This window comes from Trichomycterus rosablanca, chromosome 7, assembly GCF_030014385.1.
Source record: "Trichomycterus rosablanca isolate fTriRos1 chromosome 7, fTriRos1.hap1, whole genome shotgun sequence".
In the NCBI taxonomy this organism is placed as follows: domain Eukaryota; kingdom Metazoa; phylum Chordata; class Actinopteri; order Siluriformes; family Trichomycteridae; genus Trichomycterus; species Trichomycterus rosablanca.
This window is the reverse complement of record NC_085994.1, coordinates 6,935,952-6,957,096: the sequence shown is the minus strand read 5'-3', so window position 1 is coordinate 6,957,096 and position 21,145 is coordinate 6,935,952. Positions and strand designations below refer to the sequence as shown.

Here is a 21,145-nt window from a genome sequence, read left to right as displayed (position 1 = left end):
TTGGTCCACCTTGTAGATGTAAAGTCAGAGACGATCGCTCATCTATTGCTGCTGTTCGAGTTGGTCATCTTCTAGACCTTCATCAGTGGTCACAGGACGCTGCCCATGGGGCGCTGTTGGCTGGATATTTTTGGTTGGTGGACTATTCTCAGTCCAGCTGGGACTCCATCAGCGCCGCTGTGCCTGATCCACTCATACCAGCACAACACACACTAACACACCACCATGTCAGTGTTAATGCATTGCTGAGAATGATCCACCACCCAAGTAATACCTACTCTGCAGTGGTCCTGGGAGAGTCCTGACCATTGAAGAACAGCAAGAAAAGGGGCTAACAAAGCATGCAGAGAAACAGATGGACTACAGTCAGTAATTGTAGAACTACAAAGTGCTTCTATATGGTAAGTGGGGCTGATAAAAAGGACAGTGAGTGTAGAAACAAGGAGGTGGTTTTAATGTTATGACTGATCAGTGTAGATTTCACATCCTTTGTCCAGGTCAATGTATTTAACACTGTCGGCCACTGAGCATTTCACACACAAGACAGTAAAAAGTCACAAAGCACAAACATACGTTCACCACAACAATGACAAAAGCAAGCGTGATGTTTGCAACATGAAACGGCATGAAATGGAAACCAGACAGTGACTTCAGGTTGCGTGGAACAACAGTGATCAGCGGATGCAAAGACCATTCTGGGACACGCATGCAGTGATCACAGACGTACGGAGATGTAACGGACTCATAACAGCTGAGCGTTCCAGATGTGGCGATGAGCGTCTTTTGAGATGTGAACTGAATAACTAGTACCTAGTTTGAGGGGAAATGGGCAATGGGTGAGGGTGTGTTAGAATAAGGAGCGTGTACTTATGCCGTGGGTGCGGTGCGCTGCTCGGGTTGGGGAGGAACAGACGGCGTCTGCAGCACGGCAGGCTGTGGCCGACTGCTGCTGCCGCCATGACCCTCAGTTCAGAGAAGGGGAAAGAAAATAAGACGCTCAGACCGGTATGTCATCAGAAGGCTAGGCTGGCAAAGTGTATGGGTGTCTGGCACCACCAAAACTACAGATCAGCATGCACTCTCGGTCACATAAATGACACTACTAAAAAAAGAAAATGTTTTACTCTTTCATCTTACTGCTGACTGATGTGTCAGGGTGGTGCCACCAATGCTGATTTGTTGGAAGATGTACTTTTGACATGTACACTGAAGTGCCAGAAGAACTGGTACAGATGTGTCTACGCAAAATACACAGCAACACCACCTATGTGTTTGTTTAGCTGGCATTCCATGGGACCCCTGGTACACTATATTGCCAAAAGTATTCACTCACCCATCCAAATCATTGAATTCAGGTGTTTCAATCACTTTCATGGCCACAGGTGTATAAAACCAAGCACCTAGGCATGCAGACTGCTTCTACAAACATTAGTGAAAGAATGGGGCGCTCTCAGGAGCTCAGTGAATTCCAGCGTGGTACCGTGATAGGATGCCACCTGTGCAACAAGTCCAGTCGTGAAATTTCCTCGCTACTAAGCGCAATGCAAAGCGTCAGCTGCAGTGGTGTAAAGCACGCCGCCACTGGACTCTAGAGCAGTGGAGACATGTTCTCTGGAGTGACGAATCACGCTTCTCCGTCTGGCAATCCGATGGACGAGTCTGGGTTTGGCGCTAGCCAGGAGAACGGTACTTGTCTGACTGCAATGTGCCAAGTGTAAAGTTTGGTGGAGGGGGGATTATGGTGTGGGGTTGTTTTTCAGGAGGTCCAGTGAAAGGAACTCTTAATGCTTCAGCATACCAAGAGATTTTAGACAATTTCATGCTCCCAACTTTGTGGGAACAGTTTGGGGATGGCCCCTTCCTGTTCCAACATGACTGCGCACCAGTGCACAAAGCCACATCCATAAAGACATGGATGAGCGAGTCTGGTGTGGAAGAACTTGACTGGCCTGCACAGAGTCCTGACCTCAACCCGATAGAACACCTTTAGGATGTTCTATGCTCACAGTATCTGACCTCACAAATGCGCTTTTGGAAGAATGGTAAAAAATTCCCATAAACACACTTCTAAACCTTGTGGAAAGCCTTTCCAGAAGAGATGAAGCTGTTATAGCTGCAAAGGGTGGGTCGACATCATATTAAACCATATGGATTAAGAATGGGAGTCACTCAAGTTCATATGCGTGTGAAGGCAGGCGAGCAAATACTTTTGGCAATATAGTGTACGTCTACAAACGTCTCAGACAGGGGAACGCCATGTGTGCCTCCTTTCTGACAAGTTACAATCTCTTCCAATAGGACAATGCGCCACCACACACTTCTAGAGACACCAATTAATGGTTAGAGTTTAGGGTTTAGTGATTCCCACCTAAGTCACTGGATCTCAGTGTTATACACTGACATATCTGGGATACCATGCAACATGCTGTGGAACACAGAAATCCTTGGGCTTGGAGTACAATAAAATTGTGGATTGTTCTGTAGGAAGTATGGTGTTCATTGCCTACAGAATATTTCTACAAGCTTGGAGTCAATGCCACATCATATTTCTGCAGTCCTATGTTCCAGTGGGGGATCTACCAAATATCAGACTGGTGTACACGTTTTCCTGGCACTTCAATGTATATTACAAGTAGTCACACACAACATTACTATTACTATTTCTAATCAACTACATGATGCAAGCAACCAAATAGGAGTCTCTATTTAATTTACTGAATGTATCAAGCAAGGCTGGACATGCGTTGACTTAATAACTTGGCCTATTTATGCAATTTACTTTCTTAGTACTGGTCTGCTAGCATTTTCTCCAGCTGTGTGGTACCGCAGTGCCTCTCTCTGCTTGCTGGTGGGCATGTCTGCCAAGTATGTTTGGCTTTGGTAACAGCTAATGGAAATTCTTCCCTTTAATAAAGCCTGAGCCTGATAAAGCCTGATAAATGCTGCAGCATAACTCTTCATCGTCCAATCGGACTGTGCAAGTCCGCTGTCTGGGGTAGGGAGGAGAATTATTGTGGCATCTTAAAGATTCCCAGACAGTGTTCGGCAGCATTCAGTGATATTTAGCTCACTCAGCCGTTGGGTTACGCTTGCTGGGAATGATGTGTAAGATGTGTTGTGAAGAGAAACGGATAGCTCTTTTTTTTTTTTTTATGCATTTTATCCCCTTTTTCCCCCTTTTAGGGCATCCAATTTGCCCGATTGCATCATGCTTTCTCTCCACCAATGCCAATCCCTGCTCTGATTGAGGAGAACGAAGCTAACCCACGCCCCCTCCGACACGTGGGCACTCTTTTCTCATCTCTGTGCAGGCACCATCAATCAGCCAGCAGATTCGTAATTGCACCAGTCATGGGAGAGAGACCCCATCCGGCTTAGTCCCGCCCATATCTGAACAACAGGCCAATCGTTGTTCAAGTGGCTGCTCAGCCTTAGCCGGCAGGCAGAGCTGAGATTCAATACGATGTATTCGAGATCCCAGCTCTTGTTCCAGCATGTGTTTTTACCGCTGCGCCACCTGAGCTGCCCAAGCGGATAGCTATTTAATCAAATCTTAGATCTAGTAATTACCCACAATTACATGCAGCCTGATAATCTGTTAACAATCTGACTAATAACTCAATCAGAATAGACTAGTCAAGGGCCGCTCAGGTGGTGCAGCGGTTAAACACGCTAGCACACCAGAGCTGACATTTCAAACTCGTCGGCTCAAAACTCAGCTCTGCCATCTGTCTGGGTTGAGCGGCTACATGAACAACGATTGGCTGTTGTTCATAGAGGGTGGGAAGCCAGATAGGGACCTTATAACTGATGCAATTGCGACCTCTGCTGGCTGGTTCATGGCGCTTGCACAGAGTCGAGGAATTATGCTGATTAGGGTGTGGCTCTTTGTGCACAGTGCTGATCGGTATATATGAACTCGACTCGTGCAGGTGAAAAATGCAGTCTGTACTGAGCATGTGTCGGAGGGGGCGTGTGTCAGTTGAGAAGCGTCCTCGATCAGCAGTGGAGGGTTAAATCAGTGGAGGATGCAATCAGGGTAATTGGACATGACCAGAATAGGGGGGAAAATTGGGGGGAAACGGTTGAAAAAATAGAAAAACTGAACTGACAATCATTTTTTGACATCCGGGGTGTTGTTTGATTAATATATATAAAACACAACGGTTGTAGACATTACCTACTAGGAACAACACACCAAATTACATTCTAATTATTTCCAGTGTATTTATGTCCACCTAAATGTGGCTGCTAACAGACACTAAAAAAATGTCCTTGCCCAGAATTAAGCCATAACAAGACAAACGTTTGGCACTATTTTCTTCTCTTGCACTAAAGCATCACTGATAGGTGTGGTGGTTTCAATAATCCAGGTGAGAGTGGGAAGGTAATGGAAAGCATACAGCTCTTTAAAACTAATTCTCACTGCTTTCATCCCCTGTTTACAGTCACTGCTTGTATCTTTAGGTACATCAGGCGTCAGATAAAACTAAACTTGCACGATGCTGTACCACACCAGAGCATCACTAACTTTGCATAGTTGTTAAAGTCTGTGTTACAGGGCTGGGTGGTTTACATGAAGCAGACTAATGTTTAGGTGGAAGGAAAGGCATGCTATTATATTTAGATCTGGCTGGAGAAGCAAAGCTGGAGATGCTTTTAAACACATCCATAACTACACTGCTTTTTTATCCTTATCTAGTATGCATGACTTTTTTGGAGTTTTTTTATTATTAGGGGGCTGCTGTAATAGAAAGGACAAGGAGGAATTGGCCAGTCTGTAGTGATTCCAACAGAGAGCTCAAAAGCCAGATTAGCAACAAAACAAACTTAACAGAATTTCTGACACCATGACTAATGATGTGAACTTGTACGTAAACAAGATACACACTTGTGTCCTAAAAGTTACTAAGTTTTAATATGCATGTCAGTATTAGATGCAGTACTCGCCAATGATTAATTAATTAATTTATTTATTTATTAGGATTTTAACGTCATGTTTTACACACCGTGGTTACATTCATGACAGGACAGGTAGTTACTCATTACACAAGATTCATCAGTTCAAGTTTAATGTCAAACACAGTCATGGACAATTTTGTATCTCTAATTCACCTCACTTGCATGTCTTTGGACTGTGGGAGGAAACCCATGCAGACACGGGGAGAACATGCAAACTCCACACAGAAAGGACCCGGACCGCGCCATCGGGGGATCAAACCCAGGACCTTCTTGCTGTGACGCGACAGTGAGCCGATGATTAAAGCTGGTAAAAATGCATCTCTATACATACCAGGAATCTAGTCGTCTAATTAGGCTCTTTGTTGATAGGTTTAATATTGTACGGTCTTTTTTACTATTATTTAAGGAGAAATTGCAGGACTACAGTCTGAAACTGATACATGTAACAGTTGCTACCTTAAATCAACAAAACCTTGTCTGTGTATTACATTGGACAAAATCAATTCACAACGTGCTTATTGGCTCTAGACATATCTCTATTTTCTATTTCACTTTTGCATCACTTAAGCCCACTTTCCAAAGTTGTGTTTACCAGGGTGTTAACCAGCAATATACAGAATAGGCTGTGTAAAAAAAATACGAAATCTCAACGCTGAGTAAACTAATATGGCAATTTACTGAGCTCAGGTGTCGGGTAAAAACCAGACTGGTTAACATGTAATCATTAATGTAAATTATTTTTACTAAATGTTACTGGTCCAGTAACAACGAAGTCCCAACAGAAGCAATGTCTAAAAAACTGAGTGACTGGGAAATAAAAGTGCTGCATGTTACCCCACTCATAATGGGTCTCTATGATGGCGAATCAGTTGTGAATCACTTTGATAGTTAATCGAATTCTGTGAAAAGCTTGAACATGTAAAGGTAAAAAGCCACGTCAAAACCAGTAAAGGTAACTTAGTGTTTACACAGGTTTGGAGTATGAAACTTACTTACTTAGCTTTGCATGTGTGTTACATTCTGTGTTAGCAAGCTGGGTGGATACACTGATGCAGAGCGATTGGTTAGTTGGGAGGAGAGGAGTGCTTTTTACATCAAAGGTGGGTAATGGGATTTCGATCCTGTTTTTATTAATGCCTAGTCATGTCTGTTTTACTTAATATCCACCGATCAGCCATAACAATAAAACCACCTTCTTGTTTCTACACTCACTGTCCATGTTATCAACTCCACTTACCATATAGAAGCACTTTGTAGTTCTACAATTACTGACTGTAGTCCATCTGTTTCTCTGCATACTAGGTTAGCCCCCTTTCATGCTGTTCTTCAATAGTCAGGACCACTACAGAGCAGGTATTATTTGGGTGGTGGATCATTCTCAGCACTGCAGTGACAATGACATGGTGGTGGTGTGTTAGCGTGTGTTGTGCTGGTATGAGTGGATAAGACACAGCAGCGCTGATGGAGTTTTTAAACACCTCAGTCACTGCTGGACTGAGAATAATCCACCCACCAAAAAGCACCCTGTGGGCAGCGACCTGTGATCAGTGATGAAGATCTAGAAGATGACCAACTCAAACAGCAGCAACAGATGAGCAACTAGGTAGGAGTGTCTAATAGAGTGAACAGTGAGTGGACACTCCAGCAGCACTGCTGTGTCTGATCCACTCATACCAGCACAAGACACACACTAACACACCACCACCATGTCAGTGTCACTGCAGTGCTGAAAATGATCCACCACCCAGATAATACCTGCTCTGTAGTGGTCCTGTGGGGGTCCTGACAATTAAAGAACAGCATGAAAGGGGGCTAACTTTCAGTACAGTCAGTAATTGTAGAACTACAAAGTGCTTCTATATGGTAAGTGGAGGTGATAAAATGGACAGTGAGTGTAAAAACAAGGAAGTGGTTTTAATGTTATGGCTGATCGGTGTATGACTCAATATTTTGCAGTATAATAGCAGCCTGTAAGTCATATTACAATCCAGCTATCGGTGATGTGTAATAAAACCCCTGCTGAGCTTTTGCAAGAAAATAATTTACGTTTCTTAATGTTTTTCTGCTCAACCAGGCGCTGCATCGTGACCCTAAAATTCCAGTCTGAAGGAGCCCCATGGCAACATCCACACTTCTTTCTACACCATTTTCTCTCTAAATGATTCATTCTGGTCGTCTCGTTTCATCCTAAAGGTTTAGCAAACATCAGGCAATAAATCTGAGACAGAGCTGAATTACAGAATCCAGTAAACATGCTCAGTCAGACTTTTAAGTGTTTTGAAAAGTCAGCTTGGCGCTGTTATTCCGCTACACCATCTCGCACAAGGAATCACTTGTAGAAGGAAATACAGACACTAGTGTGTTCACAGGGGTTCTATAAGGGTTCTGTACTTACTACCGCTATTTAAAGTATATAACCCAAATCTACCTCTCCCTCCAAATGACCTTCTGTGTGAGGCTGCAAGCGACAAAGAAATGAAATTAAATGAGAGCAACAAATATGAATATGAACATATGCGATGCGAGACCTGGTTTACAGTCCAGGATTGCACAAACAAAACAGTTATATTACATATGACATCACAGAGCAAATTAGACACAGCAGATGAGAAAGCATAAATATACATAAAGAACTCAAGTCAACAGTTCACACACACGTTTTTCTGTGACTGAATGAAGGGTTTATTGAAAATGACAAATTCTGTATTCCAGCTTATTTTTTCTATGGCAGCCCATGGCAATGTGAAGTTCACTTGACTGTGGATAGTGCCAATGTTCTAGCAGCATCACAAAAGACTGGATTACTGGATTACATTTAACCAACCGAATCAACTCGCTCTAAGCACGGAGCAAAATTCTGGGATTTCTTTCTGACCTTGACATCACTGTTCCATGTACTCCGTAGTGGCTGCAGTCTAATGCCAAGTTTACACTACACGACTTTCCAAAAATGCACGTCAACAAGTAGCGAGCGATAACAGTTTGTGCGCTGATGTGCAGCGTAAAATCAAGTAGGAAAAATAAATGAATCTGAGAGGATTTGGCTACACGAACAGCATGGATTGTTCTATAGTGAGTTGGAGGTTAATAAATATTTTTGCAATGCAACATTGGTGTTATGTTTTGTACAGAACGATGAGGTCAGAATACTGTAAAACTTGTGTGTGTGTGCCGATGTATTCTGATATAAACTATACTATGCCCCTGTCCCACCTTTTTACATCTCCTTCCCTGTATTTCCCCTCACACCGTATCTTGCGTTCTCATTGGCTGTTCGACACCGCTCTCATTGCCAGTTGGGCAACTTAGATCCAGATATTTGACATGCTAGATATATTTCTTCAGTCGGCGAGCCACTCGGATCGATACATAGCGATTGAGTGCCGAGTTTCGATCGCCGAGCAAGCACAGAGTTGCTCAAAAGCCGGCAAATCTAGCGCCAACCAGTCGGCAAGCGAAAATCAGGGCAAAAATCGTGTAGTGTGAACTAGCCATAACTTGCCACATTTATATTTTTGCATTAAAGCCACCAGATCATGTCAATTATGATCAATAATGAGAAGCTTTGATTTTGAAAATGCTGTTATAAAACTTGCTACCCCTGAGTGTGTGTATGTTTGTGACCCAGCTGATTTTGTCATTTAGCAAAACCCCAAACAAACTTAAAAAATAAGAACTATTCTTGAACAAAAGATGCATGTTCCAATCATTCAGTCACAGAAAAAAATACAGTAGAATCAGAAATCATTAAAATCCCAAAACTGGCATGACATACAAGTCCCTTCTTTAGATCAAACTTAACTTCAGTGGTATGTTATTCCACACAGGCTTGATTTATATATTTATAGGAATAGAAAAACACTGAATAATTTGCTTTAGCACATGTTAGGAAGGCAAATCCTGGATGGCATGAAAAAGCCTGGAGGTTCTGGTCCGAGTTGGGGTTGACTGTTTGATTTAATCCTCTGCATACACTTCTGCAGGAGTGCCAACACCATGACAACTCCTGGTGAGCGGTACGACTAAGAATGCCTGACAATTCCTCCTCTCTGCTGGGGGTTCACACTTTGGATGCAACAAGTATGTATATCTGCCTAACAGACAGTAATGCATTAGCTTAGCTATAACAGTGGTGGATAAATCAGTAGCCTGGGCAACCAGGAAAGGCAGATTTACAGCTAGGCTAACTGTTTTTAATAAACACTAGTGACAGCACTTTTATGTTGTTAATTAACCAAAGAACTAAACTGCTCTATAAAGGCTTTTTATATGAGCTCTAAAAGTCTAAAGAATCTGAACGGATCTTGTATTGAGAAGCGCGGACGGATTTCTTACTCTAACTCTCAATCAGGCATAATAAGACCCCTGTTATATATTTATTTATTAGGATTTTAACGTCATGTTTTACACTTAGGTTACATTCACAGAAACGGTAGTTACTCATTACACAAGATTCATCATTAATTCCAAACACAGTCATGGACAATTTAGTATCTCCAATTCACCTCACTTGCACGTCTTTGGACTGTGGGTGGAAACCAGAGCTCCCGTAGAAAACCCACACAGACACGGGGAGAACATGCAAACTCCACACAGAAAGGACCCAAACTACCCCAACTGGGGATCAAACCCAGGACCTTCTTGCTGTGAGCCACTCCCCTGATATTTGTGCAAAAACAGATTGCACAAACTATCAATAAGTGTGACACATTACTGAATGATTTTTTGCTGCTCCAGTTATTAGGGGTGGCCACAGCAGATCTGGTCTGCATACCTGACTTGGAACAGTTCTTACACTAGATGCCCTCCCTGACACAACCCTCCTATTTCTATCCGGGCTTGGGATGGATACTAAATGCACACCGATACGTGCACCTTCCGATGACTAGGTTGTTTTAGCCATCCTCCCCCTTAATGATTATCCAATTATGTCCATGCAGACGCCTGATCGGTCTAAAGTACAGCCGAGATTCGAAGCCTGAATCCACATATCTCAAAAGTAGGGGGCTAGCATATTTAACAGCTGTACCACTTTAGCGACACGCATTATTAAGTGAATTAAACAGATTCATTTAGCAATGATTAACCTAACTATTAGAAACACAGGCTGCCACATCCAGTGCTTAGCCTGTATCCCAAATAGTTCTTACACATTACACATCCTCACTATATGGGTATTATTATAATGAGTCATACACTTCAAATGATCCACTACACTGGTCAATAAACTGTCTTTTAAAAGCCTATTTTAATAAATGATAGGGTGTAACAAAAAAGAAGCTAGTATTATTTTCATATTTTGATTAGCATAACCAAAACTAAGAACTGGTCCTTAAAATGAAAGAAAGATACACATGATAAGGAATAAGATCATTTTGTAAGAAATTAGGACCAGATCTCTATTCAGAACTTTACTGAATATTGCTCAAGTTGTACCGCATATTATAATTCATATGATTTCAAAACAGTCTTTAATCCCAGTGGTTTAAGTGGATTAACTAAATAAGGTTTGCTCAAGCATGTGTTAATGAACTTCATTTAAAACTCTGGATATTTTAATTAACCTTCTTAATTTTTCACAGCTTTTTAACAAATGCCCACCATTCAAAACCTCTAACCACTAAATCTATAAAATCAGTTAAACAATGTTAAGCATCCTTTCTTTTGTCTCCAACAGAAAACTCATAGACCTCCAAACCTCCCCAGCAAACCGTATAAAACATCGATCCATATCCAAACCTCAAATAGGTACAAGTTGTATCTGGGATGTACCTGATCGTACCAGCTTGTCCAGTCTCTCCATGCTGGGAGAGGGAACTCTAGAGCGAGGGCTTCCGGGGTTGGAGCACTCCGAGCCGGCGTCTATGCTGAACGAATCATCCTGGTTCAGCATGAGCAGTTCTTTCACACATTTGTGACAAACGCTGTGCTGGCAGGGCAAGATGAGGGGGTGGGTGAACAGCTCCTTGCATATTGGGCAGATCAACTCTCGCTCTATGTTCCTTATGGGGACCTGCAAAAGTGGAACAGCAAGAAAGACAGAAAAAAGGGGGTTGATGAATTAAAGAGTAGCCAAGTATCAAACTGCTAGGGGTAAGATATTTAAAAATTATTTTGTGTTTAAGAGTTCAAGACTTGACTTTATTGTAATTTCAGCTATATACAAGTACATAGTGAAACGAAAAAATGTTTCTCCAGGACCAGGGTGCAAGACAATACAATATACACAGTGCAGATAAATACAAAAAGGCCTACAATAAATACTAGATATTTCTAATCTAAAAAAAGTATATAAAGGAAGACAAGACTAGAGACAAGCGTAGGTTTGGCCAGTACATGATACTGAGTAATATCTTTTAACACATCAGTTTAAAATAATACAGTAAATTACACTGAATACTGAAAAGGGCAAGTAAGCAAACATAGACATATATAGACATATTTTTGTATAAAACTGGCACTGAGTAATATCTTTTAACATATTTAATAAGGATTGTATTCAAATATATGGAGTCTAATTTAAAATACATAAAAGTAAAATATCTGATTGTATTTTAAACATCAGTTTAAAAATAATACAGTAAATTACACTGGATAATAAAAAGGGCAAGTAAGTTAATATAGACATGTTTTTGTATAAAACTGGCACTGAGTAATATCTTTTAATATATTTAATAAGGATGGTATTCAAATATATGTAGTCTGATTTGGTATTCAAGTATATGGAGTCTGATTTAAAATACTTAAAAGTAAAATATCTGATTGCATTTTAAACATCAATTTTAAAACAATACAGTCCATTACACTGAAAACTGAAAAGGGCAAGTAAGCAAATATAGACAAATATATAAAGATGTCTATTAGACATGGCACTGAGTAATATCTTTTAACATCTTTAATAAGGATGGTATTCAAATATATGTAGTCTGATTTGAAATACTTCAAATTAAAATATCTGATTGCATTTTAAATGAATATTGAAAAGGGCAAGTAAGCCAATATAGACATACGTAGACATGTTTTTGTATAAAACTGGTATTGAGTAATATTTTTTAACATATTTAATAAGGATCGTATTTAAATATATTGAGTCTGATTTAAAATTCTTAAAAGTAAAACATCTGATTGCATTTTAAATATCAGTTTAAAAATAATACAGTAAATTACACTGAATATTGAACAGGGCAAGTAAGCAAATATAGACATATATAGACATATTTGCTGTTTTTGTATAAAACTGATCATTTATTTTTAGTCAATTTGAAATAAAACCATTTCACCATTATAAACAGTTCTATTTTTATTCATTTATTTTATATTTATTACAAAATTTAAGCTAATGAGACTGAAACCCACTTGCAAACAGATCAAGACTCATTTGCATATGAAAAGCCATGTGGGGAAATGGGGAAGGGTGAAAGCCATTGTTAAATGTCTGCTTAATTTTTCTGTTTAAATTCAGTCCTTTAATTTAACATTAAAACATTAAATCTTAAAACATTTGATGTAAAATAAACCAGGATATCCATGTTCCGCGTTACTCCTCTCATTCTAATGAAGTTTAATTGAGAAGTGAAAGCGGAGAGCAGGTTTGAGATTCTCTATCAGCAGATTCTTCACACTTATAAAATCACTTTTCTGTAAAACTCACCCCGCCTGAACTGCGTCTTCCTATCCTCGACATCTTCATTAACTTAAAGACCCAAAAACAGCGCGGTATAAAGTTTAAACGAGCTGATAAACAGTCTGTATATGAGGAGCAGTAGGAGATAAAGCGGTGACTGTAACTGGTGAAACTCGCACTGCTGCTGCTGCCGCTAGTTTATACGCTGCCAGGCTACAGAACGAGGATGACTGGGGGCGGGGCCAGTGGGCGGAGCTACAGCGAATACGCCGTGGTAGCTTAAAAGTATGTAAATTAGGGGGCGTGGCAAGAAGGCTACAAAAAATATACACTGATCAGCCATAACATTAAAACCACTCACTGTCCATTTTATCAGCTCCACTTACCATATAGGAGCACTTTGTAGTTCTACAATTACTGACTGTAGTCCATCTGTTTCTCTTTAACTTTTCTTTTACTCTGTTCTTCAATAGTCAGGACCCCACAGAGCAGGTATTATTTAGGTGGTGGATCATTCTCAGCACTGCAGTGACACTGACATGGTGGTGGTGTGTTAGTGTGTGTTGTGCTGGTATGAGTGGATCAGACACAGCAGCGCTGATGGAGTTTTTAAATACCGTGTCCACTCACTGTCCACTCTATTAGACACTCCTACCTAGTTGGTCCACCTTGTAGATGTAAAGTCAGAGTTGAGTTGGTCATCTTTGAGATCTTCATCAGTGGTCACAGGACGCTGCCCATGGGGCGCTATTGGCTGGATGTTTTTGATTGGTGGAGTATTCTCAGTCCAGCAGGGACAGCGAGGTGTTTAAACACTCCAACAGCGCTGCTGTGTCTGATCCACTCTTACCAGCACAACACACACTAACACACCACCACCATGTCAGTGTCACTGCAGTGCTGAGAATGATCCACCACCTAAATAATACCTGCTCTGTAGTGGTCCTGGGTGTAACTGTGTGCCTTGCGCCCATTAAAAAGCTGATATAGGCTCCAGCACCCACAGCGACCGTGATTGGATAAGTGGTTAAGAAAGTGAGTGAGTGTTTCATGTACTGTAGTTTTTCTTGATGCAGTGACAAACATTTTCAAATGCACTCCCAAGCGCACATGGTTATTTCTATTATGTAAAAATAGCATGATGGTTTCCCATCCAATGCCATCTGAGAACTCCAAGGTCACTCACATTCAACAGTGTTTCTGGCCTTGTTATAGACAGAGTGGGATTCTTAAGATTCCATGAATCTTTTCACAATGTTTCAAAATCTTGTGTTGAGAAATGGTGGTGAGCCAGAACCCAGGTAAACTCCTCAAATCAAATTGGTAAAAGTTTATTTTTTGGAATAAATAAGTGTGTTACATTTACTCTGTCACAGTAAAAAGAAAAAAAAACTATGACAGAAATACAACCCCAAATCAGAAAAAGTTGGGACAGTATTGAAAATGCAAATAAAAACACAGTGCTCCTTACATTTACCTGACTGATTTTTATTTTAAGATATTTTATGTTTTGTCTGGTCAATTTCATTTCATTTGTTAATATACATCCATTCAGGCCTGCACCATATTCCAAAAACAGTCTGGATTTAGTCAATTTAAAGCTAGTAATGAGGTGAAAAAACTAAATAATAATGTAATTCCAAACAGGTGATTGTAATCATGGTTTAGTACAAATGCAGTATCTACAGAAGGCTGAGTTTTTGAGAAGCAACGATGGACAGAGGATCTCCAGTTGGTTAACAAATGTGTGAGAATATTATTGAAATGTCCCACAAAGAAAGATTGGAAGAGATTTCCACATTTCTCTCTTTACAGTGCATAATATCATTAACTGATTCAAGGAATCTGGTAAAAGTTCAGTGCGTAAAGGGCAAGGTCACGAGTCTAAACTGAATATCTGTGATCTCTCATAGCTGATATAACCACATGAGCTAAGGCTTACTATGTAACTAAATAAATACATGCACAAATGACACTTAAAATTTCACTGAGCAAAAAGAAAGCATTATGTTAACCATGTCAGTGTTGAGCAGGGGCGGCTCGTTCCTTAGGGAGATCGGGCGACGCACCACCAAAGGGCGAAAGGGAAGAAATTTTTCTATCACATATAACCAGTGTTAAACGAGCTGTGACTGTTCTGCACAGTCTTGCCTCTGAATATCGCAGTCCAATCAGCGTCGAGTTGTGTTCCGTACAGTACCACCCCTTTTGGGGGCGACTTCAGCCTAACTGAAAATCGCCCCGGATTGCTCTCATAGACTCTCATGTTAACGCTCTTTTTTTCGAACTGCAGGCGCTGCAATACATTCTGAATGGGTTCCGGGAGGGCTCACACTTACGTGCATGCGTCACACGTAACCTGGTGTAGCGATCTCGTCACCATGACTACCATCACCTCAGTTCGGAGCAACTCGGAAATGCCATTCAGTAATGTAATTTTTTAATTGTGAATTGTGATTGCACTTATTGTATCTCCCCAATTGTTTAATTGTACTTCTTTATTCATTGCACATCAGCCCCAATGCCCCAATCTTTATTCTGGATCTGCTGCACCTAAAATAAAATGCTATCCGATGAAGACTGAATTAAATTGTTAGTGTGAAGCTTTACTTCATTTAATGATTAATGGTAAAGCTGCTCTCTCTCCATGTTCAAAGGTATTTGTGAGGGCAAACTGACAGATGACTTAAGATGTTAATTATTTAAGCTTTAATTTACCCATTAAACGGGTCACCTTGGCCATCATCGCAACAATTGCCCCCCCTGAGAGATTTGGCAGGAGCCGCCACTGGTGTTGAGTTCTCTGGGCTCCCCATCACACAGCGAAAATGTGTATTGTCGTTAAATGAATCAGTATTTCGGATCTTTTTTGGGAGAAATGAACACCGTGTGCTGCGAACCAAAGACAAAAGGAGCGTCCAGACTGCTATCAGCAACAAGTCCAAAAGCCAGGGTCTGTCATGGTATGGGGTTGTGTCAGTGCCCTTGGTCGTCCATGCATTTTTCAACGAGACAATGCAAAGCCACAAATATAAAAATATTAAATATTAAAAATATTATTTGCATTTTACATATTGTCCCAACCTTTTCTGATTTGGAGTTGTAATTGAAAATCATAGACTCCAATTTGTAAGTATTTGTATGCATTGTATACACATGCACCTTTGTATAAGTAAAGGTTTAACTTTATTTCTATAAACTTCTATTAATATTTGTCATTTATACTTACCTTGGACAAACATGCAGGGTTGTTTTATCAGGTACAAACCCAGGTGCACTTTATAAACATGCAGCATTATTTGGGTGGTGCAGCATTCCCAGCATAGCAGTAAAACTGACTTAATAATGCCATGAGGCATTTCTGTGTGTTTACTACAGGTACAAAAGTACCACATTAAGCAGCGGCACTTTAAAGTCAGGTAGAATTTTAATAATTAAGGTTGGTGTGTGGTTAGACAAGTTACTAAAAACCATTACAATTTCAGATTTAAGACTTTGTGTCTCACATACTGACGTTAAGTAGTCAGAATTTTCTTAATTATTATTATTATAGGTTTTTTTCTATCCCAATTACTTTCTAAATGGCTGCTACTGTAGTAGTTTTTGTGTCAGTACCACTTACAATAATCATGTTCAATTAACATCAGTGTTTAACCTTTACGACTTTGAGTCAATCATATCAAATATTCAAATGAAAACTTGCTGATCCTGATCAGGGTTGCCACTCAAAAACATACACGCATGGACAGAGCCAAAGACACTCACACATTCATTAAATCACACACCTTGAAACAATTTTGGTGCAGTCAATTTACATACTGCATGTTTTGATGAGCGTTCAGGTGTGGTGTAATGAAGCGATAGATTGGTGTCCTGTCCAGGGTATTCCTGTGAACCGAACCCACCGCAACCCTGACCAGAATAAAGCAGTAGATGAAAATCAAGAATCAAACCCAGGACCTCCGGAATTATCCTGCTGTTCCGCAAGCACTGGACCAGGTCACACCACCTGGCATGTTAAACTAATTCAACGTTAATACAGAACTTGTCACTGCACCACAAAGGTCACTTGGGGTCCCTTTGTAATGCAGGGCGGCACGGTGGCTAAGTGGGTAGCACTGTCGCCTCACAACAAGAAGGTCCTGGGTTCAATCCCCAAGTGGGACGGTCTGGGTCCTTTCTGTGTGGAGTTTGCATGTTCTCCCCATGTCTGTGTGGGTTTTGTCTCCGGGTGCTCCGGTTTCCTCCCACAGTCCAAAGACATGCAGGTGAGGTAAATTGGATAGACTAAATTGTCCAAGATTGTGTGCGATATAACCTTGTGAACTGATGAACATTGTGTAATGAGTAACTACCGTTTCTGTCATGAATGTAACCAAAGTGTAAAACATGACGTTAAAATCCTAATAAACAAACAAATTGTAATTTAATATCCTTAATTGCATCATGGCATGAATAATGTTGCACTTTCTCTACCCTAAATGATCTCTCTATAAACACTACATGTTTAAAAGTATGTGAACATTTGACCATGAGATTGTTGCTCTTTTCTGAAAAAGGCTTTGCACAAGATTTGGGAGTATGTCTGTAGGGATTTGTGCTCATTCCTTAAGAAAATTGCCACTGACAGGATGAAGGCCTCCATTTCAGACATAAAATGATTGCCACTCTCGTTTATTTAAAACATAATATTACAAAATTACTCTTTAAGTAGCACAGTGGTACAGCTGACAGATCAGGTGATGCACAGCAACATGGGTCCTGGGAACCTGGGTTTGATCATGGACTCCAGTCACGGTCTGTAAGGGGTTTAGAGTGTTCTTCTTGTATTTTGTAATTTTCCATCTCATACTGCAATTTCCTCCCACCTCCCCAAAACAGGCATCACTAACTGCTTTAACCTGGTCAAAGTCACGGTGAATCTAGTGCCTCTTGGAAACATTGTAACCAAGGCAGTAATACACCCTGGATGGGACATCAGGGCATTAAATGCACAGGCATTTACTAACACCGCACTCATTAAGACAAGTATCCAGTCCTTCCTCTGTGTGTTGTGGGATGATTTTAGAAGACCAGAGCATGTACATGTAGATAGAGTGAAAATATATGATACTTCTCTAACAGCCAACAGATTTCAGGATAAAAATCAGGCCCCAAGGACCCACGTTGCTGTGCAGCACCCGCTCTACCTTCTTGCCCCTATGAGATTATGTTGGTTGCTATAAGCTGACTATACACTGATCAGCCATAACGTTAAAACCACCTTGTTTCTACACTCACTGTCCATCTTATCAGCTCCACTTAGCATATAGAAGCACTTTGTAGTTCTACAATTACTGACTGTAGTCCATGTGCTTCTCTGCATGCTTTGTTAGCCTGCTTTCATATTGTTCTTCAATGGTCACCACAGAGCAGCTATTATTTAGGTGGTGACTCATTCTCAGCACTGCAGTGACACTGACATGGTGGTGGTGTGTTAGTGTATGTTGCCCTGGTATGAGTGGATCAGTTTTTAAACACCTCACTGTCCCTGCTGGACTGAGAATAGTCCACCGACCAAAAACATTCAGCCAACAGCGCCCCGTGGGCAGTTAATACCTGCTCTGTGGTGGTTCTGTGGGGGTCCTGACCATTGAAGAACAGGGTGAAAGCAGGCTAAAAAAGTATGTAGAGAAAGAGATGGACTACAGTCAGTATTTGTAGAACTACAAAGTGATTCTATATGGTAAGTGGAGCTGATAAGATGGACAGTGAGTGTAGAAACAAGGAGGTGGTTTTAATGTTATGGCTGATCAGTGTATGGTCAGCTTACAGCAACCAACATACTCCTACAGGGGCAAGATGGTGCAGCCGGTAGATTAGGTGCCGCACAGCAGTGGGTCCTTGGGGCCTGATTTTGATCCTAAAATCTGTTGGCGGTTTCATATATTTTCTCTCTATCTGCATGTATTTCCTCTCAATGCTCTGGTTTTCTCTAATCATCCCACAACACACAGAAGAAGGATTGGATACTTGTGAGGTAAATTGGAGATACTAAATTGTCCAAGACTGTGTTCGATAGAACCTTGTGAACTGATGAACCTTGTGTAATGAGTAACTACCGTTCCTGTCATGAATGTAACCAAAGTGTAAAACATGAAGTTAAAATCCTAATAAACAAACAAACAAAATGTAATGCAATATCCTTAATTGCATCTTCTTCTTCTTCCTCGGCCTTTGTCCCGTTCGGTCGCGGGGTCGGCTCTCGGCGGATCGTGATCCGCGTTATAGATTTGGCAAAATTTTTACACCGGATGCTCTTCCTGACACGACCCTTCCTATTTTATCCGGGCTTGGGACCGGCACTACAGTGCACTGGTTTGTGCATCTAGCGGCTAGGTATCTATAGGACGATTCAGTGTCTCCAATTAGCCTGGTGGCATGTTTTTGGACTGTGGGAGGAAACCCACACGGACACGGGGAGAACATGCAAACTCCGCACAGAAAGGACCCGGACCGCCCCGCCTGGGGATCGAACCCAGGACCTTCTTGCTGTGAGGTGACAGTGCTACCCACTAAGCCACCGTGCCGCCCAATATCCTTAATTGCATCATGGCATGAATAATGTTGCACTTTCTCTGCCCTAAATGATCTCTCTATAAACACTACACTACATTACACTACTGGATACTTGAAATTGTTTTTATTAGTGAGTAAATGAGTGTGCATTTTGTGCCCTGATGTCCCATCCATGGTGTATTACTGCCTCGGTTAAATTGTTTCCAAATTGTTTCTATATGGTAAGTGGAGCTGATAACATGGACAGTGAGAGAAGAAACAAGGAGGTGGTTTTAATGTTATGGCTGATCAGTGTAGGTGTGAGTGAATTAGTGCCTTGTCCATGGTGGATTCTTGACTTGGCCCAGTGTAAATGAATGATGATGATTGCAGCTTCCACACAGTAGATGTAAAGCCACACATGGTATTATTGTCACTAGATATCATTAATATTTAAAAGGAATATTTAATGTGCACACAACATCTTGCATGCGTCTTGCAAAAGCAGCTCAGCCTTGAAGTAAACATCAGCTCAATTGATCTCAAGATCAAAGCCACGAAAGATCTGAGAACATAAAGGAAGAAATCGGGTCTCACCTCTCCCTTCTCAATCCGCTCCACGATGCTGCCGAACTCTGTGAGCTCCTCCGAGTCGGACATCACGTCAGACGATCCTGATCGATACGAAGGTACCAAAAGCTCTGATAAAAGAACCAGGTGGAATGACTCTCTGTAGGGATCTACTCTGTAGAGATCTACTCTGTAGATCAGGGGTGCGGTTTGGGTTGGTTTCCCCGGATACAGGCAGCAGGAGGAGAAGGAGGATCCAGGAGGATTTCAGGTAGGAGAACCCTTGGACATCACATCAGCCTGATCACTGTGTGAGTGTCTGACTGAGGTCGGAGACGGCAGCTCTAATGTTCCATCGATCGCCGCTGATGTACGAGCTCATATATGAATAAAGCATAAGGATCAGGTTAGTGGCCTGTAGCTCCGCCCACCCTTTCGACTCGTGGGCGTGGCTTCGTGGATGCTGAAGTGGTACAGACCGCCTCAGCCTCACGTGACCGCTGGTGTCCATGTGCTGGAAGGTCGAGTGTCAATTATTTATTATCATTAAAACCCCATTCGCCCTAATCAGGGTCGCAGTGGGTCCAGTTTGTTTGTTTTGTTTTATTAGGATTTTAACGTCATGTTTTACACTTTGGTTACATTCATGACAAGAACGGTAGTTATTCATTACACAAGATTCATCAGATCACAAGGTCATATCAAACACAGTCTTGGACAATTTAGTATCTACACGTCACCTCACTTGCATGTCTTTGGACAGTGGGAGGAAACCGGAGCACCCGGAGGAAACCCACGCGGACACGGGAAGAACATGCAAACTCCACACAGAAAGGACCCGGACCACCCCACCAGGGGATCGAACCCAGGACCTTCTTGCTGTGAGGCGACAATGCTACCCACTTAGCCACCGTGCCGCCCCCAGTGGGTCCAGACAAAACTGGATGCAGGGCGTAAACCCACACTGGGCACCAGTCCTTCGAATGGCACTTCACATTCATGTAGTCACTCACACCTTATCTTGAAAAGGTGGCATGGTGGCTCGGTGGGTAGCACTGTCGCCTCACAGCAAGAAGGTCCAGGGTTCGATTCCCAGGTGGAGCTTGCATATTCTCCCCATGTCTGCGTGGGTTTCCTCCCACAGTCCAAAGACATGCGGTCAGGTTAATTGAAAATACAAAATTGTCCATGACTGTGTTTGATATTAAACTTGTGAACTGATGAATCTTGTGTAACGAGTAACTACCGTTTCTGTCATGAACGTTTGTTTAATAGGATTTTAACGTCATGTTTTACACTTGGTTACATTCATGACAGAAACGGTAGTTACTCATTAGACATGGTTCCATCAGTTCACAGGGCAGCACTGTCACCGCACAGCAAGAAGGTCCTGGGTTCGATCCTCAGGTGGGGCGGTCCGGGTCCTTTCTGTGTTGAGTTTGCATGTTCTCC

The 21,145-nt window shown here is 41.5% G+C and overlaps 1 protein-coding gene across 1 annotated transcript in view; it reads right to left on the bottom strand.

Annotated features, from left to right (window-relative positions):
- Positions 1 to 19,783, bottom strand: part of trim36 (tripartite motif containing 36) — a 36,911-nt gene extending 17,128 nt beyond the window's left edge. The window contains exons 1-4 of the mRNA XM_062998320.1: positions 19,721 to 19,783; positions 10,735 to 10,975; positions 5,526 to 5,534; positions 868 to 963 (exon numbers count right to left, since the gene is read on the bottom strand). Coding sequence (XP_062854390.1) covers positions 868 to 963; positions 5,526 to 5,534; positions 10,735 to 10,975; positions 19,721 to 19,783 — 409 coding nt within the window. The remainder of the gene's footprint in view (positions 1 to 867; positions 964 to 5,525; positions 5,535 to 10,734; positions 10,976 to 19,720) is intronic.
- Positions 19,784 to 21,145: the final 1,362 nt, after the last annotated feature.